Below are 27,952 nucleotides of genomic sequence, written 5' to 3'. Positions count from 1 at the left end.
TGTTGGTTCTTAACTATCCTTCCAGTCTTTAAAAATGCATTGCACAGTTCTTAACCCAATTTTAGTAGGCTCATAACCTTAGATGTTTTCTTGTTACTAGTTCGTACCTGGAAATTCAGTGCTATGGCCACTTTTGAGACTAAGTCATTTTAAATACTTTTTGCTTTTGCATTGCAAAATCCACTCAAGTCCTCTCCAGCATACCAAAATCCTTTGCACTCCAGCTGTCCTACCCAGCACCTTCGACTGTTATCTGTTGCTCTCTAAGGCTACACACCTTCATTTTGTATTCCTTTGTTGTCATTTTTATGTCATCTCTCATACTCTTCTTCTTTACGTAAAACTCATCCCTTCTGTCCTATCTGTCCTGATATGATGAGTATCCACCAGATCATTTATTTCCATCACAGTATATTTTACAACCTAACACACTAGAAACCTGTCAGTGAATCAGCTTTTTTCACTTTTGTGGATCCACTGAATACCTCAGTTAGGTGTGGTACAGTCTCAACAAGATGATTATTTCTATCCAGGCGCCTCACATTGTGACATATACCAGGTTCATCTGCTTCTTTTTTTGGCAAGTCACCTCTGGCTGTGGATTGACTAGCAGTTCCATTCCATCAGGTGGCAGAAAAGTGGGAATAAATGTGACAAGTTTTGCCTCAGCTTTCATAAGTTTTCTGTACATGTTTCCAGCATGTGACAGATAGGTGGAAGAACCAGCAAGACACTGTTCACAGAGAATCTTACAGAGGAGCTTTCTACCTGTGGAATTGCCTCTGTTGGGTGTGACTGGAATGCAGAATGTGGTGGAGTCTGGTGGACTCATCTGGCTGTCATCTGCTGCAATCTAGACAGGCTGTCACCTCACTGTTTTCATTTTGAGTTTAAGGTGTAAAATGGATTGTGATCTACTCGATCTGCATTGCAGAAATGCCAATGTAACTGTTTTTTTAACTATTCAAAATATACTTGGACAGACTCTGGACAGAAATACTAGAAAAGCATGCCCCACTAATGACTTAAATATTAAGTAACACACCATTGTGTGGTCTGATTAAATACGTGTTGAGTTGCTGAGTTGTTTAAATATGTGTTAAGTTTTACCATATAACTACAAGGGTACATTGTAATTTGTGGATTAAGTGAATGATATGTACTGTAGTTTGCCTTACTTGTCTTTAGGACACGTACTGATATACCCTACATTCTAAGGAGTCAAACCGATGGTATGAAGAAGCCGAAAGTCAACTGGATTTTGGAAACTTGCTGGTGACTGATTCAATGTTCAATGGCACCGATGACTCACAGATCAGAGCTGGGACTGGATTGAACTAATGTTATATAATGTTATATATATAATATTTCCATTATTGCATAATACCATAGAAAAAAAGTCTTTGAAAAAGTACAGAAAAACCTGTGTCGCTTTATGAGTAGTTAGAATTATTAATAATGTTGACCTGATTAGTTTCATTTACTCCAACTCTGCTTTTAAATGGACTACTTTCACAGATCTTACAGCTGCACCTGCTAAGAGTAAATATGGCTACATTTGATGTTGCCATGCCAATGTCAGGCATGAAGTTTCCATTGTTACAATAAATGTGCAAATACTTACTTGCCCTGCTTACTGTAGAGTCCAAAAATGTGTGATATTTTTATGTAAATCTGGAAATAATCAGGAAGTTTGACGTACAATACTTAGTTGTTTTCTTGTTTGCATGTTTCAGGATGTAAGGAATACACTGGCAGGGGAGGAGTCCCAAGTGGATTTTCTGAAAACTCAGCTGAAAGAGCTCTTCAGGTTCTCAGAGGACTCACGCCACCTTTCTGATGATGTCCTAGCTCTTGTCAAAGAGCATCAGAGGTATGTGACAAGGCACTGGTTACAAACCATAAAAAAACAATGCCTTGTAGGTCAAACATAGGTGATATATATAAATAATATTAAAACTTAACCGGCACCTCTAAATCTTTGGATTTGCCTCAGTAAGATTTTGCTTCATCTTATTAGGCTCTCAGTTACTTAGAACCATCATTTCTTGACTCAGTTTATTTATATAGCACCAAATCACAACAAAAATTATCTTAAGGCACTTTACAGTGTAAGGTTTAAGACCTTACTAAAATATAACTGCATACCGAATTATATTGAAAACCCAACAATTACACTTCACAAGCACTAGGCACTGTGGAAAGGAAAAACTTCCTTCTGTAGGACCAGGCTCAGGGTGGGTGGCCATCTGCCACAACCGGTTGAGCTGAGAAGTTATATAAACTTAAGTTACTGTCATTGTCTCACTCGAGACTATCAAATGTGAAAGTAGAGATTTAACATTTGACTGCATTTATTTGGGATTACAGTAGCTGGGTGTTAGATATGGCTCTTGATACATGTGAATATTGAAACATTACAAACAGTTTAAATTTGTGTTTAAACTAATATATTCTTTCAGTTAGTCCTTACACATTGGACAAGAAAATACTGAATACTTTATCTGTGCCATTTGCTAATACTTTACACAGTTACACAGGCAAAACAAAGAAAAGTAAGTATATCACTCCATGAATTATATTCTTTCCTCTCAAGGTTATTTTACTAAAGAAAACAAATAGGTTTTTCTTCATTGATTTTAGTGTAGACTAGACTTTCAACATGGCACAGAGTTTTTCATTCTATAATAGAAAAAGTTAGGAATGTTTTATTCTCTTTTTTCAACATTGGTCCAACTCAGCATATGTGTAAATAATATTGATAAAATACAGAAAATAAATATAAGAAACCAAGTAATGCCAGTGAAAAATATCCCTCCCCCAAAAAAAATCCAAATACTCAAAATGTAACATTTAGTCCATTTAATTTAATATTTGCAAACTGCAACAGAGGTTTCATCTGACTGACTGCTGATTGAAGAATGTCAATGCCCCTGCCCGCAGTTTCTTTATTTCATAAAGTAAAATTAAAAAATAAAAGTTGTGTGGCAGCCTGTGTCACAGGGCAGTTTTCATGGATAGAAGAGAGAGTAAAATAAAGTTCTGTGTGATGTCCTGCAGTCAGCCAAGATAGCCATGCTAGTTATCAAACTTAACTAAACTAAACTAAAAGAGACCATAACATGACAATGGACCCACACCAACCTCAAACAATCACCATAAACAGAAAGAGATACAAAGTGAAGTTTTTGGAAAGGCCACCACAGTCCTCTGACCTGAACATCAGTAAAAATCTGTGGGAATGTGTGTGTGCAAGACAATGAACTGCGGGCAAAAGAGAGTGACAAGAGGAAATAATATTTTTTTTTAAATATTGACTTAATAGGGTGCTTAAAATGTTGCATATGCCAGGTTTTTTATTTACTTACTTCATGAAAATAATAAGTTATATGATGCAACTCTTAAAGGTTTCTCTACAGAGTTCTTTAGTGTAAATCCTTTGTGTGCTAATGTTCCAGCGTGAAATGCAGAGTGACCAGGCTGTGTTCAGAGTCAGAGTCAGGGCTGAGAAACATCCTCCAGGACCCACTACTGGTCTACGCCCAGTGGAGCCACATGGTCTCCCAGGTGTTGGAGGCTTCTGCTAAGGTCACAGACTTCTCCCACATTGCCATGTTAGTCCAGAACATAGAGGTAATTATTGTATTTTCTAGGTCCAAACAAACAAATGAACATATTTTGCCTAGCCACACCTATTTTAACTAGAGATTACAGTAGGGCCAGCTGATCCCATTGTTATGTGGAACAAGAAAATATCAGAAAGATTTATAACTCTCCAATTAAAGTCTGCAGCAAAAGAAATTTCAAAGTCAAAGCTTATGTAAGAGTTTCATCACCATCACTGCACTGCACTGCACTGTAGTATAGTCATAAAAATTCTGTGTGAAGTGCTGCATGATATTCTGTATTCATGTGTTGCTAAGTATGTGGATTTGATCATGAAGTTGTATTAGCATTGATATTAGTGTAGGTCCCTAACACAGGTGTGGAGCATTTAGAAACTAGGGATTGAAAGTAAAGAGTAACAGACTTGATGTGTTTTTCATTTTTGTTCTCTGTGTTAGCATCTGCTAAAGGACAGTATCCAGATGCAGGAGCGTTTCAGGCTTCTGCAGGTGAAAAGAGAACTGCTGGACTCTGTGTTTGGTCCTGAGAGGTCAGATGGTCTGCAGGGTGAGCTAACTGCTGCCATCAGGAACCGGGAGCTGCTGCACACTCAGCTATTGCAGAGGAAGAGCAGACTACAGGTACCACCATGTTACTGTCACTCCCGGCATCGAAAATTGAATGTTAATTCTATAACAACGCTATAGCAAAGCTACTGGCTTGGACAAGTAACCTAACAACCTTATGCAGACTTTATTGCCCAATGTGTAGCCCACGTAATGAATCTGTCTATTGAGTGTCTTCAGATTTTAAAAGTGCTGTTCCTCCTAGTTAATCATAGGGAATTTTAGGCCTATTTCAGTTTCAGTGTAGTGTCAAAAGTCCTCAAAGGCATTATTCATGAGCAGATTGGTATTTCAGAGGAGGTAGACAGATGGCAATGTGGGTATTCTTCAGCTAAGGATGGTGTAAAGTTTCTCTGTTACTGAGAGTGTACTGGTTTGCATTTCCAAACTGCATGAAAGTAGTCATTTATGTTCCCCGAAGTACATTGTGAACAATTGTTGTTTCTGGCAAATCCCATTTTGAACATTAAACATGAAGTCCAAGTTGCAAACTGCTCGAAATAAGTTGATTAGAGTCATTTGTACGGCACACTTTCAAAATATCAAATTCCTCATGGTAAAGAAAAGAATTATCCAAAATAACTAAACTAAATAAAGTAAAACTATAACTTGTAAAGTTATAACAAATACATATACATGTATTTTAGCTTGACAAGTGATCATAATTATACATCAAAAGGTAGCTCCATGGGTTTATTCACTGCAGCAGTTCTCTGGAACAGTGGAGAGGGGTTTAATTTCTTGTTAAAAGCATCCAGGAGGTACCATGGGAAAAAAAACTAAATTAAGTGCATGTATTACCAAACTTTGTGCATAGATGACTAAATTGGGAGTACAAAATAAGCAATAATAATAAGCAATAAAATAAAAAATGATGATTTGTATGAAGCTATTTGTGACAATGAAATCAAATATTAGACCATGATTATCAGTTTCACAAACAGCCAAGCAGCTTGTTCTTGGCATGGTCAGTATTTTTCCCAATGCGCAGATGATACATGTCAATACAAATGAATGACAGTGGAGTTTTAGGCTGTCAGCCAAGCAAGATATAGTCTAAAAATAACACCACAACCTCTCTGGTTTATCACCATATTACATTTGTCTTTGTCATCTCCCTGCAGAGGAGATTACAAAGAGCACAGTCACAGATTCATAATTACATCCTGCTAATCATTAGGCCTGTCAGTCAAAGCTATGAATTGAAATGTAAAATTCAAGTAAAAATAGAATTTGAAAGATGTGATAAAGCACGACAGTTTTAAAGGTCAGGTCTCAAGATCCTTCTGCAGAGCTCATTTCATTAGAGAGGTGAAAACAGACCGCATACTCTGGCTTCAACTAACTGTCAATGACTGGCATTGTAATTACACATTTTTCCTCTTTAGGGATTAATCTCAAGAACCAAGGACTTTGGTGATGCCTATAAGTTGATTCGCTCTAAGCTGACTGATCTCAAAGACCGATTGGTGGCAATAGACAGCCTCCAGCCTGACATCCTGGCCAAGAAAAGCCAGGTAGACCAATTCAGGGTAAGTTTAATTCCTGGCTGGAGACAAAATGTTTGCTGGAACAATATTGGCTCTATTACTAAAATAAGCATAACGTGGGTGTGTGAATGTTGTAATCAATATTAATGTGGATAATAATAATAATTTCATCAATAATAGAAATATTTCATATTAGGATAAAGGTTCTCTCTCAGAACTTATTTTAATTAGCAGTGAGTACAAATGTACTCGAACGATGCCAGCAAAATAGCCCCAGCAAGATGACATAGTCACTGGATCGTCCCATTAGGGGTTGGACATTTGGACATTTTATTTAGTTAATTCCTGTTGTCCTGTATAGTGGGAGCATTGGTAAATCGTCAGAGCAAGTGGCTGATTTCTTGTAATATTTTCCCTGTTTCCCCTACCTTTAGGCAGCCACTGTTTTCAGTTCATTTCAGTTCACGTAAAGAATCAGATTGTACAGCTTCGAAAATTAATCACTGTGAACACTGTAGCTGTGGAGGGCTGTGGAACTATGGTATTATCTAGGACCCAAAGATTCAATATTTGTTAAATTATGTTTCTGAATCAGTTGTTACTCAGCCAAACCGAGAGTCTACACCAAACCACAGTTGTGTGTTTTTTCACATTGCCTGTTGTGAAACTGTGTGTCCTCAGGTGATCCAGAAGGACCTGGAGGACTGTGAAGCCCACATTACAGCACTGGAAAGTCTGGTCTTCTCCAGTCAGAGCAACAAGACGCAGTTTGAGAGGCTTAAAGCTGAGTGGAACCATCTGCACAAAGCAGTGAAGGTAAGACAGAAGAGAACTTAAAAATAGATGAAGTCCTGAATCTGTTTTTACTCCTCACTTTGTTTTTACAGCCCACTGCGTTGGCCCACATCCTTCTGTTTTTCATGGTCTCATTTATCTCATTTCAGCAGCAGAATGTAATTTTATAAGGTGATAATATTTCAGTCTTGTGGTCAAAAATCACTTGGCACTTACACCAAATAACCACCCAGTGGATTTAATGCTATGGCTCCACAGAACTGCACCCCTTTAATACTGTTGAACATCATAAGGTACCTGCATTACCTACAGTACAACTCAACCAGCAGCAGTTCAGCTTAGGGTTCAGGTGTGTTATGCTATTAGCAGCTAATCTAGCTTTTAGTCAGTCTAAAGCAAAGATGAGCAGCAAGCTAGAGAGATCTGGTACGTTCACTTCATCTAATTCCTTGCCCCGAGATTTTTTTGATTTTTAACTGATGGTGAGTCATGGTAATGGTTTAATCTTAAACTTTATTTATTCAGGGTAGTTCACCAACATCCTGATCACATACACATTGAATACTTTGCTTCATACGTGTGCAGCAGTACAAAGTGTAAAAGGACTGGATGAAATGGAATTTAAATCAGAGGGTGTGGTGGTAAATACATTCTGTGCCTGTCACCTCACTGGTTTCATCACTCTGAAAGCTGAGCCAATCTCAGTGGTGTATGTCAACAACAACTCAACAAACACTTCTTCAAAAAATCATTTTGCTGTCTGGATGATGCCGAGTTGCACAGCACTATATATGTTGTTTTTAGTAGTTAATTAGTACAGTATAAAATAATAAATATATATATATATATATTATATTATAAATATATATATATATATATATTAATATTATATATAATCTAATATCTATATAATAATATAGATATATATATCTATCTAGTATAATATATTATATCTATATTTTTTTTTTTTTGTTTAGTAATTATATCTAGTTCAAATATATATATATATGATAATAATATCGGTGAACTAGTTCATATGATCACATCAACCCAATGATTTTTCAGTCACATGTATTAACATAATAATAACAAAAACAAAGAAACGGCTGTGGATCTGAGACGTTTATTCTTGATTCTCAGAGCCAGTTTCACAGTCTGGTAATTATCTTACAGCATGTTATCCTGACTTTTATTCATGTAAAAAAAAATAGATTCACATAAATTCACCAAATTGTCACTCAACATAGAGTCCCGTTTCCCCTGTGTTTTTAGCTATGCTCAGAAGCTATAGTGACAAAAAAAAAAACATTGTCAACATTGTCATTTTGGCAAAAACAGTGCATGTGAACAGAGCTTGATAAATTGGGCTTTTTTGGATACTGTAATCCATTTGGTAAAACCGCTATTGCCCATCATGTTTTATACATGTCGCCCTCTCTAACAAGATGAGACTTTCTTGTTCTCAGGCTGCTGTCTGATATGATATGGTGCTGAGAGCAAACACAGGCTGAACACAGAGGAAGGTTATATTAATAGACACAGCGTAGACAAGCTTATTAAACACAGACTGTGAACCTCACATAGTCTTCATTAAGGCCAAAGATAATAAAAACATCAATGTACTTGATGCATCAATGTACTTGAATGTACTACATCAATTCATTTAATGGCAGTCTCTGTAGATGGAGTTGGTTGAATCTGGGAGTGCACAGCTCACAGCAGACTATAATAAAACTACCACATTTTTATAACAAAATTTTAAATATATGGCTACGAACCAGTCACATTGTTGACCAACTGCAGAAGGCAATGTAGTGGAGGAAGCGTGTGTGAAAATTCCAACGACTCTTATTGTGGTAATAAAGTCAAAAAGCCTGAAAACTGTGAAGTGAAAACTGACCATGTTTTTATGATCTTATCTGGAGGAGGCTGCCTGCAAAAATCCGAGTGCTGTTACTGACTTTTTAAGGAAAAAAAACATGATGCTAACTTTGCATCACCTAACTAAAATCTTAAATTTTCATGTTTTTTCCCTTGCAATTTATTGCTATTTTTTTGTTTTGTTTGCAGGTGAAAGTGCATGAGAGTGAAGAGAGTATCGAAGAGCATGAGAGCTTCCATGACAGCCTGCTGAACATGGAGAAATGGCTGATGATCATGAAGCAAAAGTTGGAGTCTTTCCACAGTCCTTCAGGAGAGTGGAGCATAGAGGGTCGCCAGCATGAAGCTGAGGTTGGTTTGCATCTGTGTGTTGCCTTGGGTGAACACGCACTGAAAAACTTATGTGGAACCAGTATATTGTTGATCGACTGCAGAAGGCAGTCAAGTGCATGGTGTTTACTGAGGAAGCCTGTCTGAAAATTTCAACAGTTGCCTTTGTTTTGCCAATTGGAAAAAATCTTCATTAATGTGTACAAAGCAACAAGTGTTCCTACAACATAATGTTAAACAAAATCTCTACTTGAATCTTAAACAAGTCAAAATAGGAAGCACATTCTGCCAAACACTGCTGTGTTTAAGGTTTGTATATCTGCAGCCCCAGGTTAGCACTAGGCACTAGCTTTTGTTTATTCTTTTTGAATGATGAATACAGAATACACCACCTGCTGGTGTAGAGAGTTATTTCCTAGTGCCACTTTTTGGCCCAGATGAAGGCAACATGAGGTGACACAGCAGTCGGTCTCAGTTGTATCTAGTTCTTTGATGTTGGCTTGGTCTTACCATCACTTCCTCCAAACAGCCTTTGGTGATAAAGTCTTTTTATCTGAGGTGAATCAGCTTTTCAGAGAGGGATTTTTTCATCTGCCAACATCTGCGACAAAAGGCAAAATTTAAAAATATAGGCTGAAACCAATGCCATGCTCCCCTTATCAGCACTTATCAGCACTTGCTTATCATGGTTTCAATTTTGTGCCCATGTTGCTTTTTTACTAATGAGATAAGAAGCACTGTTAGTTGAGATAATTTTATTAAAGATTAAGAAATCAATCTTCTGGCTAAATTTAAACTTTGCATGAAAAATGACAGGAGCATATTAGCCTATTAACAATTGTTATAGTAGCATGGATTTTCTCTAAGAAATGAGCTTTTTTGCATAGTGCTTTAAGTTATCTTCCTATAGGTCATTCAAAGATGATTCAAAATTTCAACGTGATATAGATGTGACAAATTCGTTTGCTGCTTGCTGCCAATGGACTCATCAAAGTCATCACTTCATTCAAACTATTTCAACTGCTGTCAAATTATTATCACTGACGTGATTGCTTCTATCAACTGGCTTTGTAAAAGAACTGATGGCCTGAAGAACTGACCATAAGTGGTGGCACGAATTTTAATGATAAAGCCAAGGAGACTGTTACTCTGACCCCCTGCCAGAGATTTTTCACCTCATTCTTCATTAACTCACAGAATTGTTAAATGTAACTGTAACACTGCTGCACTATTTAATACAGTGGATATTAAATATATGTAGCAGTGTACAGTAACATTTAGAATATTCTCTTTTTATTTATATTGCATACATTTCATCACAGTCAGGAAGAGCTTGACAGAAAAATTAATACTTCTTATTCTGAAGCAGGTAAGTCATTGACCCTGTTTACACCTGGTATTAGGATGCGTTACAACAACACTAAATACAGATGTAAATGGTCACCAAGACACCAAGATTGTGATCCGATCACTCAAACCTCTTGCTGAGGGGGTAGTTTTTTGTAGTGTAAACACTAATGCATTCTCATATATTCCCAACAAGGGCATTACAGGAAAAGACGTCAGCCATGCATGACATGGTGATTGTTTTTGGTGAGATTGTGCCAATGCTCAAAACAAAAAAAGAAATAAAGAAAAAAGCATGGAGATAAAAATGTGTGTGGTGCCAGGGAAGCAAGAAACCTAAATTCCCCTTTGGGCAGAGGAGCCTATTCAAACGTAACCTGATGCTTGCTATTGTGACTGGCCATTTTTAAGAATGTAGCTAAATATATAGCCTTTAATCTTACAATGAAAATGAGGCAGCAATAACAAAATCTGGACACCTTGGAAAGACCCACTTCAAAGCCTGAAACTACAGTTGTTGAAATTAATTTTGGGGATGGCTAAAAACATTCTGCTGCACTAAGCATTCAGAAAACCACAGTGTTCTCCATAAAGTTAGGCACAACTACAACTAAAAAGCTGGTCGCCTGACCAAACTGAGGGATTGATGGAGAAGGGCCTTAATAAGAGAGATGACCAAAAACTCGATGGTCACTCTAACTGAGCTACAGAATTCCTGTGTGGAGAAGTTCCAGATGTATAAACATCAAATAACTCCCTAAAACAAGTGGAAGACATTCATTTTATGGAGGCTTTAATGTTGACACACAAAATTGCTGCATGATAAAAACAGTCTGACTGTGAAGCCTCCATAACTTTTAGCCTTCTCCATCTCACGTGTATTGCCCTGTCTACAGAGAGCTCTGGGAGAGTTTCCAGAGAAGGAGCTTCAGCTGGAGCAGATGGAAGCCCAGGGTCAGGGGGTTCTGAAGAAGACTGCAGAGGAGGGGCGTGTCCACATTTCGCGGGACATGAAGCGCCTACAAGAGTCCTGGTTGGCACTTTCCAACATAAATGTCACTCTCCTCAGGTACCTGGAAAATGTTTGTACCTAAAATAAAGTTTGCGTTTTGTTTGTTTGTTTTTATTAAATGAGACAGCTGACACACACAACATCTGGTTCTGATGACAGAATTCTGGTGTAGTCATCCTCATTTCCTTTTTCTTTTATATTCTTCAATGTTATCCACATTGATAAGGTATCTGAAGCATGACATGATAGGAAGCTGAGTTAAAAGGCTAAAGCATAAAGCTCAGTGCATTAGAATAATGCACTGAATAATAATTTTCTGAATTGTAAACATGATGTATCCTGCAAATCAATACCTGATTATCAACAAAAGTGATGTTGTCTCAAATTGTCATTGGCCCACCCTTGTATTTATAATATTAGACTGTTAGAGTTACTGTTACAAGCCATTTTAAGCTGAGAGTGAAACTGCTGTTTTAATGATAAACATTCAAGCTCAGCTACTTCAATCCTGATGAGTTAAAAAAAACCCTCTGTCTTTCTTTCTTTGTCTTTCAGGCTGCTGGACAGCTCCACAGAACATGCAGAGTCTGACTCATGGAGGATTGGAGGCCTATCTGTAGAAAGCACATCCCCAGTAAAAGAGCTCAGTCTGGCTAAGCAGGACAGTCAGGTCAGAGTGGAAGGCTCCAGGAGCCAGAGAGGCCAACAGCAGGACCAGTCAGCAGAGGTGTATGGAGCCTTGTCATGTGGGAGGGGACGAAGCCTGGATGGAACAGCAGGGGAGGGGATGTTGACTGGTCACCTCAAGGACAGTGGTCGCTCTTTTAACAGGGATGAAATAGATTCCTCAGCTTTGAGTATACATGGCATAGTAGGCCAGAGAGTTTCCAAAGACTCCGCTACTGACGGAAGGCCTGGCAGTGATAAATCAGCAGGGGGTGACAACAGCATCTTGGCTGGAGACAGAGGGGGGGCATTAACCGCAACGATCAACTACAGTGAGGGGGCAGGAATCAATTCTGGCGAAGGCAGCGTGGAGCTAGGGGAAGGTCTAAGCCCAGGAGGAGGGGCATTCCTGCCGTTCAGAAGAGATCCAACCAGGAAGCTATCAACAACGCCAACTCAACACACAATGGTAAAGAAGTGTGGATACTTTCTGCCCTCTGGTTAACTTTGAAGAGTAGCAAACTGGGTCCAGACAGCAGTTGAGTTATTTTGTGTCAGTTCAAGATTTGATTTTACCTTCAGTTATAAACCACACAGTTCTTCACTTAGAATCACAGTGGGCTTCTGGGTAATTTAACTATATAGAATAAATCAGTGTTTTCCAGAGCAGTATTGATTATTGAACAGGATGAATTTTCTGTTAGAAGCAGAAAAGTTCTGACAACTAGACACATGAAATCTACTATAAGTAAAGTGAAACTAACATTTGACATGAAGTGCCACTTTAGTTCAGTCAGTTTACAAAGCTTCTTTTCACTTATTTATCATCATTCTTCTTCTGCTTTGACTGAAACAAATATAATTAGAGCCAATGGAGAGACTTTTTAATGAATTCACTTTTTTAGATATTGATTCAGCTGTGTTGTATACTGTATGTAGTCAGTAAAGAGAGATGGTGAAGTTGTTGTCCATAGCCCTCAGTCACAGTTACTTCAGGGTTTACCCTTCATACCTGTGATGGATGCAGTGAGGCATCAGCCTCAAGATGGTTATTCTGTCATCTTTTGAGTTGTAGTTGCATACCACTGGAAAACTTTGAATAGGTCTTATCAGTTTCACACCCATTTTGCACTTGTCTGGCAGTACAATTGTGTTTTGAAATGAAACATCAGTAGAAACAAAGAAACATGTTTACAGATGATTGCTGTGCTGTGGTTGACATTTTCTGCTGATGGATTTAACAGTTCACACACAAGCCCCTGCAATTGTCACTCCAAATTAAACAATAATATTAAATGACTGTTGACTTGTTGACAGGTCCGGTGCTGTGCGATCATCAGTTGCATGAGTTGTGATAGTTGTTGGTATTTTGCAGGAAAACACTGGATACACATCCAGGATAAGGGAGTTTGAGGCCTGGTTATGCAAAGAGAATGAAATCCTCTCAGGAATCCTCCGCACCAAGGGAGTGAGACTTGATGCCAAACAACAGGACACACTCAAAGTGAGTTTTAGTTAAGATATTAAACATGCAAGATATTTGTGTATAAACCAGTTAGTACTACATTTCCAAAATTCTAATAAGCTTGAGTTGGTTTCCTTTAAAGACTTATAGCTGAAAAGCACATCTGGATGATATCATTTAGGAAGCTAGTTAAAAGTTAGTAAAGTTACATTATTGCTGACTACTTGCTAAAGTAAGTAGTCATTTCTGCATGTGTTTTCTCAACTATGAAGCAGCCGGTGTTATCAGGGCAGATCAGTGCATTATGGCAGGTAACTGGCGGCTTGACAGTTGTTTGAGTTAAGTAGACCTTGAGAGGGAATGTCAGTACTTCACATCATCTCTTTTACTTGTGTAAGCTATTTTCTATCAAAACTTGCTACTAGCATACACAAATGGTACGAATGCCTGAGTAGTGTAGGGAGAGTTTATGAACTACTAATATTTCTATTCATTCAAGCATGTAACTGTTTGAAGTCATTTAAATGCCTCTAGCCATCATGCACCAAGAGCAATACTGTATGTGTGTTCCATGTGTAATCTCTGCTCTGTATGCATTTAAGTACGGGCACATTTAAGTACATCAGTGGGTAAAATTATCATCGTCACAGTGCAGAAGTCCTTTATTACATACAAGTACAAGTCCTGCATTAAAACTATTTGAATGTAAATGTATTTTAAGCACTAAGTGCAGAATGATATACACATACATACACTGCTCTCCAAACGTATTGGAACAGTAAGGCCAGTTCCTTTATTTTTGCTGTTGACTGAGAACATTTGGGTATGACATCAAAACATGAATATGTGACAAAAGATCAACATTTCAGTCTTAATTTCTAGGTGTTTACATCTTGATCGACAACTTAACTTTTGTTGAAGTGAGCCATTGGAACACGTGACTGATGGTGTTTATATTTGCCCAGGTGTTTTCTATTACACTGATTTCTTTCTCTTTTTTTTTTCTCTCTCTCTTATGAATAGCACTGAATGTCTACACTCAGTTTCAGATTTGGGTTTTGCCTGATGCAGGCTCAAGCTTGATGCAGTCATTGCAAGCAAGGGTTTTGTAGCTAAATATTAAGTCTTATTTAATTAAATCTCTTTTAAGTCTATCTGTTCCAATACTTTTGCTCACATAAAAAATTGGTAAGTTCAAACAAAAGGTGCTGTCTTCTAAGTTGTTTATCGGATCCAGATGTGAACACCTGGAACTAATCTTTAGTTTCATATTCATGTTTTGATGTCAGACCCAAATTATTTCATGATCTCAATCTGCAGCAAAATAAGGGAACTGGCCTGATTGTTCCAGTACTTTTGAAGGGGAGTGTATATAACATTATTGAATTATAATTATTGGTGCATTGATGTGTAAACATCACTGGTGTTGCAGCAGATAAAAATGGAGCTGATTTAGACTATTTACAGCAAGAAAAAGTAAGTAAGTAAGTATCTATGGTTTTCTTTGTTAATTTGTCAAAAAAATCTTTATCTTGTCTTTTTGCACATCTTCATCAAGAGTATTGACAAATATAATGTGCCTAAAATAATAACACAAAAAGATTCTAATCTGAAAACAAAAGTATGTGAACTCTTAGAGTTAATTACTAGTATCTTCCCCTCAATCACTGCCCTGATGCTTTAAAGCAGGCTCAAATCATGAGGTTTCCTCTACCATACTTTACAGTTACGATGATGATGATATGCAGTGACCTTTTTACACCAGATGTAGTACTGTATGTTCTTTTCAAAAAGTTCAATCTTAGTTTCATCCGTCCACAAAACATTTTGCCAATACTGCTGCGCAGTGTCAATGTGTTCTTTGGCAAACCTCAGACATGCAGCAGTGATCTTTTTAGTAACCAGCAGTTTCTTTCGTGGTGTCCTGCCATAAACACCCTGCTTGTTCAATGTTTTACATACTGTAGACTCATGAACACAAATGTTAACCAGTTTCAATGATGCCTTCAAATCTTTGGCTGTCACTCTGGGTTGTTTATGTACCTCATTAATGAATGGTGTGCTTTTAGGGTCATTTTGACTTCTTATTAGAGTACCCACAGTCCCAAAGTGTCTCCATTTGTAATATGTTTTCCTAACTGTAGACTGGTGAATTTCTAAAGTCTTTGACATCACTTTGTAACCCTTTCCAGCTTTATGAAAATCAACAATTCTTGATCGTAGATCCTGTGAAAGCTCTTTTTGGCGAGGCATTTCTCATATAAACATATTATTCTTGTACAGAACTGGTCAGTGAAAGTAGCTGTAGTCCACACCTCCAAACAAATTTTCTTTCAGGTATGCTAACACCTGACTCCAATTACCTTTTTGGAGGTTATTATTACAAGGGTGGACATACTTTTTCCACTAGCACGAGGATTTAATAGTTGTTCTCAAGAAAGACATGAAAGATCAGAATTTCCTTTGTATTATTATTTTAGACATACTATTTGTTAATAGTCTTGACTTAGATGAAGGTCACATCACATTTTATGACAAGTTAATGATGAAAACCATGAAATTCCAAAAGGCTCCCATACTTTTTCGTGCCACTGTATGTTCTGACCATAATAATCCATATACATAAAAATACATCATCATCATATTCTGTTTAGGAATCTACATCTGGTGCAACAAGTACCAAAAGATGTCAGATAAAATTCAGTGGAGTGAAAAGTACAATATTTTCCTCTGAATTGTTGTGGAGTGTAAAGCTTGAAGTGTAAAGTTCAGTGTAAAGTTCACCATCATCAACCCACTGGCCCAGCAGCTCTACACCATGATGAACATGGAACTGTTTCTACTCTTTTTCACAACACCCAAGGTTCACCTATTTGTTTTATATATATATATATATAGGAAAAAATTTCAAACCCTTGGGAAATGCAGTGTTTAAAAATATGCATGAGTCCCCAATATATAAAAAACATCTGAATTATATTTGACCTATTGGAAGTTTGTTGGATATATCCTTAATTTTACAGTTCACATCCAGCTAGGGTGACTTTCATTTAAGCTTATTCAGTTCTCATCTTGTCCATCACTTATTTAAGAAGCATACAAATTAATTAATGAATTTTTTTTTTCAATTAATACTGTGCAGGCATGTCTTTATAGGTATAGATTGTGCATAAGATTAGTCTTAAAGATTATTGGGATCGGTCAAAACCTTTTTGAAATAGGCAGGTACATGAATGTACCCATGTACCTGTAACAGTTGTGAAACACTTGCTTCCAATGTGGTGCTGACTTTAACATCAGATTCCACTGCTATTAAAATAAAATAATCCTTGGGGTGGTACAAATCCCCAAATCCACACCTCTTCATACCTCTTGTGTCCTATTCTAAAACAAGAGGGCGGGCTTTTTGTAGCAGTATCTGCCTCAGTTTCAGAGCGTTTAAACCGCTAATAATACATAATGAGTGTTGAATGAGTGTTCCTTAGTTAAATCAAAGAGTATCCTGATAATGTTAAGTATCGCTTTCTGTAAGGATGCAATTTGTGCCCACCTGCTACAGCTCCGCTCCCTTTTTTGCATATATGTATCCATGTACCTTATTAGCTTCCTTTACATGTCCAGTGTACCTGAAACACTCAGCTGTGTCCTGCTGCAGGCTCTGAAGGCAGAAGTGGGCTGGGGTCAGGAACAGTTCCAGCTGTTGCTCCAGGAAAGTCAGAGCATTGAAGATGGTTCCAGACCAGCAGAGGATATGGGTCTAGAGGAGCTTCGCTACCACTGGATGCTCTACAAGTCTAAACTTAAGAATGTAGGAGAAATCAGGGCCAGAACCAGTGCTAAGGTGAGAAGAACCATCAATCGCCATTAAAACTCATTATCATCAGTTAAAACTACCTGAATTTAAATTCAGAATTCATTTTTAAGGCTTTTGGAATATGTAGTATGGTAGTACTATCCACCCTAAAAGGGTCAGAATAACCTCATGCTTAGCTGGCTACATTCCAGCTTTATTTGTATACCACACTAAACTTAGCAGATTAGCATATTGCCTTCCCTGAGTGGTTCATTAGTGCTTTTAGGAAGCTCTGTCACTGAATGTCAAAAGAACTGAGAGATTAATCTGGATGTCTAATGAACAACAGTCTTTGACAACAGGAAGCCAGAGTTCTACATTACCTGCTGTGTGAATATACTATAATGTGTTATGTGAATCTCACTGCGAATGCACCTGTGTTTTTACCACAAGGTGGCAGTGTAACATAATTCACAACAGAACACAAAAGCATCCCTGTCACCAACCCTGTTTCTTTTACTCTAGACTCAGTTCTAATTGTACAGTAATAATATATACAAAGTGAAAATCAGTCTTTTAACAAACTCACATGACATCTAAGAACAAACTATTTGACTGTGCAAAATGGCAGTTATAAATAGGTAGGCTGTCAGTTCAGTAGTGTTTTTCTGCATGAACTATTTAGAAGTTTTGAAGTGTTGTTATTGTCAACATTGTGATGTGAATGAAATATTTTGTCTCTCTGCAGAGAGTCCAAGCAAAACAAGAGGAGCCAGTCATCACAGCGAAGGTTCAGAAGGTAAAATCAGCCTATTTAGAATTGACTTCAGGATTACCATGATCGTTTCTTCCTTCAGACTTATTTGTTAAAAAAATGGAATGACTCAAGTCGAATGCAGTGAATGTTAAAGTTTTTTACAGGATTACAGTTCATTTTTCTATAAGGTGTGCTTAAATTAGTGCATAATCTATTTATTTTTTTTTTTTTTTTTTTAAGATTTGCAAATAATTTTAATTCTGTTTCTATTTACATAACCGATATTTGATGAGCAGGGCAAAGGCAAGGAAACATATCAAATGTTGAAATCGGAGACTTAGTGCAGTTTTTGAAAATATTTGCTCTTTTTAATTTTAATACCAGTAACAGTTTTCAAATAAGTTTGGGCATGTTTACCAATGTGTTGCATCACCTCTTCTTTGAACTACGCTGTGCATTGTAAGTGTTTGGGAACTGAACTCAATCCTGTTAGAGGGCTAGTAGAGGTTGACGTTCCGCAGATGAAACAAACACTGTATTGAACTTATTTGGTATATAGACCACAACCCAAGCAAACCATTCATTCAAGCAGCATGTGGTAAGCAGATAAAAGTACACCATGGCCCATGGCAACTCCTGTTGACCCCCTCAGATGTCCAGTAATTCCTGTCTTTTTTTTCTCAGTCTTTACAGGCTGACTGGTCTGTTCCTACTTGCTTTCATTAGCTTTTATCATGAGAGAGGTGTAGGTGTCAGATTGTTTTATTGACCTTTTTCTTTTCTATTGGCGCAAAACATTTCACAGCTACTTACCAGAAAACTTAAGGAGGTGGAAAGCATGTAAGCATTTTATAAATCTTTAAGTCAAAATAGTGTTTACACATATTGGAATGACAGTCATCTACAGGTACATCACAGTGTACAGTGTACATCTTGTTGGCTTTACTTTAGCTAGGCTCCATGTTTATGTGCACCCATTAGTGTCACCTGTTACATACATCAGCTTGTCTGAATATGAAAAATAAATTAGTCAGTAAATACAAAAGTAAATGTAGTACGAAACAAATTTCACAAAATCTGCAGGATGTTTTAAGTGACTTCACAGTGATCCAGAAATGTGGAAATGTACATTGATGTGAATATAAGTTCTCAATCATTAGAGTAAAGGTAGTTCTAACTCATTATTTAGTGTTAGCAAGCATATGTTTTAGAGGTAGATCAAATCAATGACATTCAACAGTCTTATGAACAAGTATCTGAAATTATAGTTCTACAGTATTTGTTTGTCATGATTCATGGTAGGTTGAGGTTGTGTGCTGATTAAAGGAAACACACACATACCTTTGCCCTGTCGCACAGCGTAGTTCAAAGAAGAGGTGATGCAACACAGTGGTGGTATACCTGTGTGGTTAGCTAGTTTCACTTCCTTCCTCATAAATCATTAATCTTTATATACCCAGACCAACACACCCTGCATATTAAAATGGAGATAATCAGATTTTGTCAGGACTGACTCTCATACTGTAGGACTCCAACAGTATGAGCCTTAGCACAGTAAAACAGAACTAATACACATAAATTGTGGGGTGGCTGTGGCTCAATAGGTAGAGCAGTTGACTGCCAATCATAGGATTGGTGGTTCGATTCCCGGCTGCCACGTCACATGCCAAAGTGTCCTTGGGCAAGATACTGAACCCCTAGTTGCCCCCGGTGAGTCAGGTCAGCTGCATAGCAGCTCTGCCATCGGTGTGTGAATGTGTGTGTGCTTGTGCGTGTGAATGGGTGAATGAGATGCAGTGTAAAGCGCTTTGAGTGCCTGCTAGGTAGAAAAGCGCTATATAAGTGCGGACCATTTACCATTTACCATTTAATACAGATCATACAAACCCCATTTTCCGAAAGGTTGTGACTTCTTCTAAATTGCAAAAAAAAAATCACATTTACATATACAGTATACGCACATATAGGTAATTTGAACGTTTATTTATCTGAAACTGTATGTGTCACAAAAGTGCAAAGTATAGAGTTTTTGAAAGCACATATGAGCATTTGTTGTAAGAGCGCCTCCACATGCGGAGATGGGCATCGCTTGCAGTTGCACCCATTTTGTTTTCATGTGTCAAAATGGTAACTGGCATCTCTTACAAAATGGCTGTAACAATTATTTCTGCCCTAAACGGTCAAAAAGGGCTGGAAACTTTGCAAACCGTGCCAACAAAGCAATTTGGATGGGGTTAGGCACATACACACCTGGTTCATGGTTGGGGTTAGTGAAAATGTGAAATATTTGCCATAAAATGAATGAAAGCTTCCTTAACTTCACATGATTTTTGCCACGTGGCAAACATGTATGTAACTAGTCACATTTGTCACATCGTTGGTTACAATAACAGGAACAGACAATTGTTTTATGTTGAACTCCAGTCGCCTGTGGAAGAGTCTTGTTAAAGTTTTGTAAATAGTTGGTAACCACTTACCTATACACTGCTGTCGCTAGACATCACCAAATGGCAAGTACAGTAGCATGAATTTAGATGCCATTAAAGCAGGACATGACAAATTCAGTATATGCAGAGATGAAGAGCTTGATAGCTAAAGGCTCTGCATCCCATTCTACATTCGGAAACTCTAGGAACCACAAATAGACCTGCAGTCTGAGAACGAAGAGTTCTGCTAGGAAAATACAGAACTATGAAGTCTTTAAGATAAGATGGAGCTTGATTATGTTAGGAGAAGAATTTTAAATTCAATTCTGGATTTTACAGGGAGCCAATGGAGAGAAGCTAATGTAGGAGAAATATGATTTCTCTTGCTAATTCCAGTCAGAACTCTGGCTGCAGCATTTTGGATTAACTGGAGGCTTTTTAATGAGTTATTGGGACATCCTATTAATAATGAATTACAATAGTCTAGTCTGGAAGTAACAAATGCATGGACTAGACAGGATGCCTGTAATTTTAACAATATTCCTCAAGAGGAAAAAGGCAGTTCTAGAGATTTCTTTTATGTATAAGTAAAGGAGATATCCTGGTCAAAGCTAACGCAGAGATTTCCTACAGTGTTATTTGAGGCCAATACTAAGTCATAGAGAATAAGAATGTGATTAGACATAGTGTCTCTGAGAATTTTAGGACCAAACTAAATAACCTCTGTCTTGTCTGGATTTAGATGAAGGACATTGGAGGACATCCAGACCTTTATGTCTTTTAATCATATTTGAAGTTAGATCGATTGATTAGTTTCATCAGGTTTCATAGATAAAATAGCTGGGTATCATCTGCATAGCAATGGAAATTGGAGTGTTTCCTCAGTGAATTAAAGAAGCACTCTATATTAAAATATGTTTTGGAGTAGGACTGGGTTATATGACAAAATAATTATCATTGTAATATTTTTTCATATCAGTCGATATTGATTTCCATCGCTATACAAGTCAAATCACTATTTCTGTCAAGCTTACAACTTCCTTTTTACTGGAAACTGGACACCATCAGGTCTATTGTCGCATTTCCATTACACTGGTTGTTTTATGGGAACCACCAGCACTTGCTTGGGTCTGGGATTTTAAAGTTTTGTATTGTGCATGCTCTAAAGGATGATACTACTTCATGTGAATGGTAAAAATCTTAATGGTAAAAAAGATTGTTGGCATGACTTATCTTTGTGAGAACATGCTTTTGACACATTTTGCAGTGCATGCCCCTCTGCGCCAAATAATAACAGTTATCTCAAGGCACTTCACAAAATTGGGCTGTGGTGAATTTTTTGGATACGTCTTTATTGGTGTTACAGTGATGCTCAGAAATATTGTCTGCCACCCATTGTACTACTGTCAGACGCTGGGCTTCAGTGATTTTTACCTTACAACTTGGGCAGCAATGTTACCACTGCGCTATCTAGCTAGCGTTAATGTGAAGTTGTGTCCAGTGAGGCTGGGTGACAGAAGGTGAAAAGGTAATATGGTGAATGTAGGCAGCAAAAATGGTTCACAACATAACAGGTCTGAGACAAATGGGAAAGAGTGTAGAGGTCTGTGCTGAATCAGTTTACTGTGGTACATGATGTTTCTGACTGTGTGGGCGGCCTGTTTCTGCTTTCATCTTGTGATTGCTCAGATTTCCTATTCCTACCATGTTTTCTCACTGTACATCTGCCAGTGTTAACAAGAAAAAGGCCCCTTTTTAAAACATTTGTCCTGTTTTACACTTGAATACTGTAATCAAAATCATCACATTATTGTTTTTGGGCTTGCTGAATCTCACAGATATTGAGAAACTGTCACAATTTAAGGAGGGGGACGAGGCAGGAATTAACTGAAACAGGATTTATTACTGAAAAGTACAAAAACAAGGGAAACTAAGGGGGGTGTCAACAGACACTACAAAACAGGCAGGGAAACACGGATACAAAGTGACAACGTAAAACAACCAAAATGGCGAAAAACAAAGTAACAAATCAAGAAACCAAAGTACAAAACAAAACCACTGCTTGAAGGCAGGAAAACACTCACTGAAAAAAGGGTAACAAAGTCCAAAGAGTCCAGGGGTGAAGCAGACAGGGCTGAGCAGGATGACCAGGAGCTGGCAACAGGTGGGGGAACGACAATAATCTGACAGAGGAGAAAGGGCTGAGGAGAGCTCATGTAGTCTGAGGGGAACACAGGTGAGTCCAATATGCAGCTGATTGCTGGGAGCAGAGTGAGAGAAGTGGCTGGTGGGCGGAGTCCAGAGGGAAATCGAGAGGAAAATCCAAGACCGGCCGGGGCCAGGCCAAAACCATGACAGAAACAGAAACAAACAAAGCATGTGGACAATTTGCAGCAAAGGCTCGCTTCACTGAAAACTGGGTGCAGTCTTAAAAAGCAAGTATCAAAGAAAGAAATTGTGGCTGTGGCTCAGGAGGTAGAGCAGTCATTTACTGAACCCCAAGTTGCCCCCGGTGAGTCAGGTATGGTGAGAGTGTATGTGCACTTGCGTGCGTGAAATGGGGAATGAGACACAGTGTAAAGCACATTGAGTACCAATATGATAGAAAAGCACTATATAAATGCAGACCATTTACCATTTATTAATGCCAAGGAGACTGTGCCTTGTCCATCTGTCTCCTTCTTGTGAATGTGATATCAAACAAATCCATGTGGGAACTTCTTGAAATTTAGCCCAAGTTTCCACTTGAACTCAAGGATCAGTGGATTTCATATATCTTATAAATTTCAACACATCTGAACACACAAACACTCACAACTCCAGCACTGTAATTTTAAGTCACGCTGTTTTTGAACAAATATTTTTCAAAAAACAATAAAACTTTCAGTTCAGTATTAACTGATCTGGAAATCATCACCTTGTGGCTGGATAGTGTAGTGGTAAGATCACTGCTCTCCATGTTGGAGAGTAAGGTGGGCCCAGATGTGGCCTAAGCTAGTAAGGATCCTTAGGCAAGACCTCCTTACACTAAACCTGCATACCCATAAACCTTGTATCTCACCTGTAAGTTGCCTTGGATGAAAGCGTCTGTCAAATGACTAAATGTAAATGCTTTGTGTAGTAATGTACACGGGACACACACGGGTCATTCAACATCAAATCGGGTATTATATCTATTCTCTATTATATATATATATATATATATATATATTATATCATTTTTATTTTTCAGTGGGTCAGAATTTTCCAATTTGAAAAGCTACATCCTGCATGACATACTGTATGTGCACTGTTGCTGTTGTTGCAGAAGCCTAGGTTGCTGCAGCGGGTGTGTCGGGTGGCTCTTCTTCTGTGGCTTTTGCTCCTGGCTCTGCTGCTCCTGGCCCTCCTCCTGCCCTTTATGGATGAAGGCAACTGTTCTCTTTCCAACAACTTTGCCCGGTCCTTCAACATCATGCTCCGCTACGATGGACCTCCACCCACATAGGAAACTGTCAAGATACAGTAACCTCTGATCACACTCCTATAATGGCCCATAGCTTATGCAACTATAACACAAACAAGACTTCAAAACATTTAGTTCAGTCTAAAAACTGTGCTGCTTTAAAGCTTAAATGTTCATGTGCAACAAATCTTAAACACTTAAACTACTCATCATCATATCATCATATGATCATCTTGCTAAGAATAATAGTCATTTAGAGACATATTTGTTTTATATAATCTCTGCTAAGATGGAAACCACAGTTCAACCTTCTGTCTCCATTGTTAAATCAATAATTGCAAATTATTCATTTATATAATCTGAGCAGATTATTTTCTTATGGTGGCACCAACCATTTTCATAAGTCAGTATATATCTTCCTAAATTCTATTTGGTAGAACCACACTCAAAATGTTTACTATTTAGTAAGAATTTTAAGAATCCTGCCTACAAACCTCTGTTAGTCCTCATCAATTGACTGGAATTGATTCTCCCCTGGCTGTCCCTTGATTTTCATCACACTGTAGATATTTAGGCTGGGATAAAGCTAGTCATTCATATATTCATATAATATAAAAGCAGAACCAAACCAAAGACAGCAGCATAAGCACCAAACATAGTATTGATGCAAGCACTGCATTTCTATCAGAGTCAGACTCATATATTCTAAGCAGCAAACTATAGCCTAGTTGTAATTACACTCATCAAGTGTTCCAATGGCTCTGCTTAGAAAATGCTGTGTAATCTTCAGCTAAAAATAGTATTGTAGCAACATTGAATATAGTAGCTAGTTTGCAAAGAACTACAAGAGCAGGTTTATATTTTAAAATTGTTCTTATTTTAGTATTTAAATTTAAAAAGAAAACATGTTCTTAGTATTAGAAACCTTTTTGTTGTTGAGAGCTGCTTGGCTAATTCTTATCCTTCAGCTCTGTGAGCAGGAAGAGTAAGAAAGGCCTCAACAGAGAATCCTTTCTTTGTATTGCTGGAATGTTGACTTATGAATTTACAGGTGTTATTTCACAATAATCACCTGTCAGCCTCTGGGAAATGGTGTTCTTATTGTTATTTAGTTTGAAATTCCCCCCCACCCGTCTACAAAAATCTAAGGGATTGCACAAGGCACTCTTGAGCAGTGCTATTTTTAGAAATATGCAGAAAAAATGTCATGACTTAAAATGAGATTTTCTTACTTGTGGAACAGAGCCTAGAAAGTCCAGTTGGTTGACTTATGCTTTCTGTCTGGGATTAAGATTTTAGAAAAGCAGTACACAGTATCACAAACAAAGAGTCAGAGAGCAAATGAGAGAAATTTCTCAATAAATGGAATTTGAAAAATGTACACCAAAAAACACAAATCCAATTCAAGACAAGATTCTTTGTTTTGTTGGAGCCTGCTGGGAGTGGAAGTATTTTCATATCAAAGTTATTAAATGGTGATCATGTTGCAAACAGTGTGGACACACACTGACTTCAGACTTTAGCAAAGTCAAAGCAATACACATGAAGAAACCTAAGGAAACAGTCTTTACTCTTTGGATGTAGAAGGATATTGATGATGTCTACTCAGATACTCATTACCTCATGGAAACCACATTCACTGCTCTGAATGACAATTGAGAATGATGGTTAAAATGTTTGTTGAACTTTTGCAGAGTCTACCAAAATGCCTCCTTTTTTTTTTTTTTTCACGATGTTGTGACAGCTATTCTGCTACTGTTTAATGTTGGTGTCCATGATTTTCATACTGTAAGGCAGTCGGGTTAACATCGCTTGTCTTTTTTCATCTCATGAGAGCGGGTACTTTTCTGAAGGTGCTAGTTTGGCTCATGCGCAGTCATTGATCTTTTCACAGCCCACCACCAGTGAAAACAATCAGAAAGCCATAGAGCTGTGGCCCCTGACATATTCTTGGACCACCGTGTGCTCTTGATGCCAGTGCCTGAGCTGTAAAACTTGGCAATCACCTTTTTAGTGCAAACCCAAAATAGCCTGCAGCCGCTTTTTAAACCACATTTAACCCACATTCTCACTCTTTTCACACCATACACAGAGCTCTAAAAATACACCCACACCCTATCACATGCACAGTTACTTTCCTTTTTTGGCTGGGTTTATGTGTATTATTGATCATGTTGCTATGGCAACAGTGACCAAACTAAGTTGCACTAATAAGTCCATACTGAGTCAAAAGAGTCTATGTTTCCTGCCACTTCTCAATCACGGCAGCATGATTCTAATGCCAGATTATTTTGGTTTATCAGTCAGTTGTCACCTGTTTAGAAATAATAGCAAAACACCAATAAAGACATGAGTCCTGCTGCCTGGTTTGTTTGCCACCAAAGAAATATTGTGGATTTTCTTATGGTCCAAAACAGAAAGACGCTCTCCTCTTTCCTGTGCACACTATCACAGAAAAATAGCTTAAGGTTTATCTGCGAACTGTATCATCTTTTCAATGAAGCTGCAAGTTACAAAATACTTGACGAGTCTCAGTAGTACTGAGGCAGCCACTGTCTCAGACGCGTTAATTTGAAGACCAACACAGATGCTGTCCACAAAGCAAAGTACTAGAGTATGATGCAGAACATCTAATTCACCCCACCTGGGTGAAAAGCTAACAGATTACTTTGGATTCGTGGTGATGGTAACCTTCTTCTTCAGCTATGGTAACTATGTTACCATTTATGTGTGTTTTGTGTCTTATCAGCCTGCTGAGACAGCAGTAGCTTCATTCATTTTCTGCTTATTAACCCTCGAGGCACCTTTAAAATTAACCTACACTTTTTACCTTCGGGACCCCAAACGGGCCCTCTCATAAAAGTGAAATAAAAATGCGATATATCAATATTTTTTTTCACTTTCACCACATCAGATCTCTTCAACAGCTTCAGACCTATCCATATATATAAAGGTTTTTATTATTTTTATATGTTTTTTAGGTTTTTATGCCCTTTTTGTCATGAGAACCCCCGATTTTTCCAACAGGCAAAAACGCAAAACATGCAGTATTTACCAAAAATAAGATACAAAGTGAAATATTCCAAATGAGGGTATTAGAGCCTTGACTAAGTGAATATTTGATAACAACTTTGATTTTGATGCATTATTATTTTTGGAGCAATATGAGTTTATTCAAAAAACTTACACCTTTTAACTTCGGGACCCGAAACGGGCCCTCTCATAAAAGTGAAATAAAAATGTGATATATCAATATTTTTTTTCACTTTCACCACATCAGATCTCTTCAACAGCTTCAGACCTATCCATATATATAAGGTTTTTATGATTTTTATATGTTCTTTTAGGTTTTTATGCCCTTTTTATCATGAGAACCCCCGATTTTTCAACAGGCAAAAACACAAAACATGCAGTATTTACTAAAAATAAGATGCAAAGTGAAATATTCGAAATGAGGTTATTAGAGCCTTGACTAAGACAATATTTGATAACAACTTTGATTTTGATGCATTATTATTTTTAGAGCAATATGAGTTTATTCAAAAAACTTACACCTTTTAACTTCGGGACCCCAAACGGGCCCTCTCATAAAAGTGAAATAAAAATGTTATGTATCAATATTTTTTTTCACTTTCACCACATCAGATCTCTTCAACAGCTTCAGACCTATCCATATATATAAAGTTTTTTATTATTTTTATATGTTTTTTAGGTTTTTATGCCTTTTTTGTAATGAGAACCCCCGATTTTTCAACAGGCAAAAACACAAAACATGCAGTATTTACCAAAAATAAGATGCAAAGTTAAATATTCGAAATGAGGGTATTAGAGCCTTGACTAAGACAATATTTGATAACAACTTTGCTTTTGATGCATTATTATTTTTGGAGCAATATGAGTTTATTCAAAAAACTTACACCTATTTAACTTCGGGACCCCAAACGGGCCCTCTCATAAAAGTGAAATAAAAATGTGATATATCAATATTTTTTTTCACTTTCACCACATCAGATCTCTTCAACAGCTTCAGACCTATCCATATATATAAGGTTTTTATGATTTTTTATATGTTCTTTTAGGTTTTTATGCCCTTTTTGTCATGAGAACCCCCAATTTTTCAAAAGGCAAAAACACAAAACATGCAGTATTTACCAAAAATAAGATGCAAAGTGAAATATTCAGGATGAGGGTACTAGAGCCTTGACTATGTCAATAATTGATAACAACTTTGATTTTGATGCATTATTATTTTTGCAGCAATAAGAGTTTATGTACAAAATTTAGACCTTTTATCTCCGGGTCCAAAATGGGCA

The 27,952-nt window shown here is 37.5% G+C and overlaps 1 protein-coding gene across 1 annotated transcript in view; it reads left to right on the top strand.

The window, feature by feature from the left end:
• syne3 (spectrin repeat containing, nuclear envelope family member 3) overlaps positions 1-26,536 on the top strand; it is a 37,161-nt gene extending 10,625 nt beyond the window's left edge. The window contains exons 7-18 of the mRNA XM_026354347.1: positions 1,737-1,873; positions 3,459-3,633; positions 4,065-4,247; positions 5,621-5,764; positions 6,404-6,538; positions 8,588-8,749; positions 10,972-11,144; positions 11,643-12,222; positions 13,129-13,257; positions 16,874-17,059; positions 17,760-17,810; positions 23,502-26,536. Coding sequence (XP_026210132.1) covers positions 1,737-1,873; positions 3,459-3,633; positions 4,065-4,247; positions 5,621-5,764; positions 6,404-6,538; positions 8,588-8,749; positions 10,972-11,144; positions 11,643-12,222; positions 13,129-13,257; positions 16,874-17,059; positions 17,760-17,810; positions 23,502-23,681 — 2,235 coding nt within the window. The 3' untranslated portion in view covers positions 23,682-26,536. The remainder of the gene's footprint in view (positions 1-1,736; positions 1,874-3,458; positions 3,634-4,064; positions 4,248-5,620; positions 5,765-6,403; positions 6,539-8,587; positions 8,750-10,971; positions 11,145-11,642; positions 12,223-13,128; positions 13,258-16,873; positions 17,060-17,759; positions 17,811-23,501) is intronic.
• Positions 26,537-27,952: the final 1,416 nt, after the last annotated feature.

This window comes from Anabas testudineus, chromosome 12 (assembly GCF_900324465.2).
Source record: "Anabas testudineus chromosome 12, fAnaTes1.2, whole genome shotgun sequence".
Classification (NCBI taxonomy): domain Eukaryota; kingdom Metazoa; phylum Chordata; class Actinopteri; order Anabantiformes; family Anabantidae; genus Anabas; species Anabas testudineus.
Note: the sequence above shows the minus strand (reverse complement) of the source record. Positions and strands in the feature narration are given on the sequence as shown.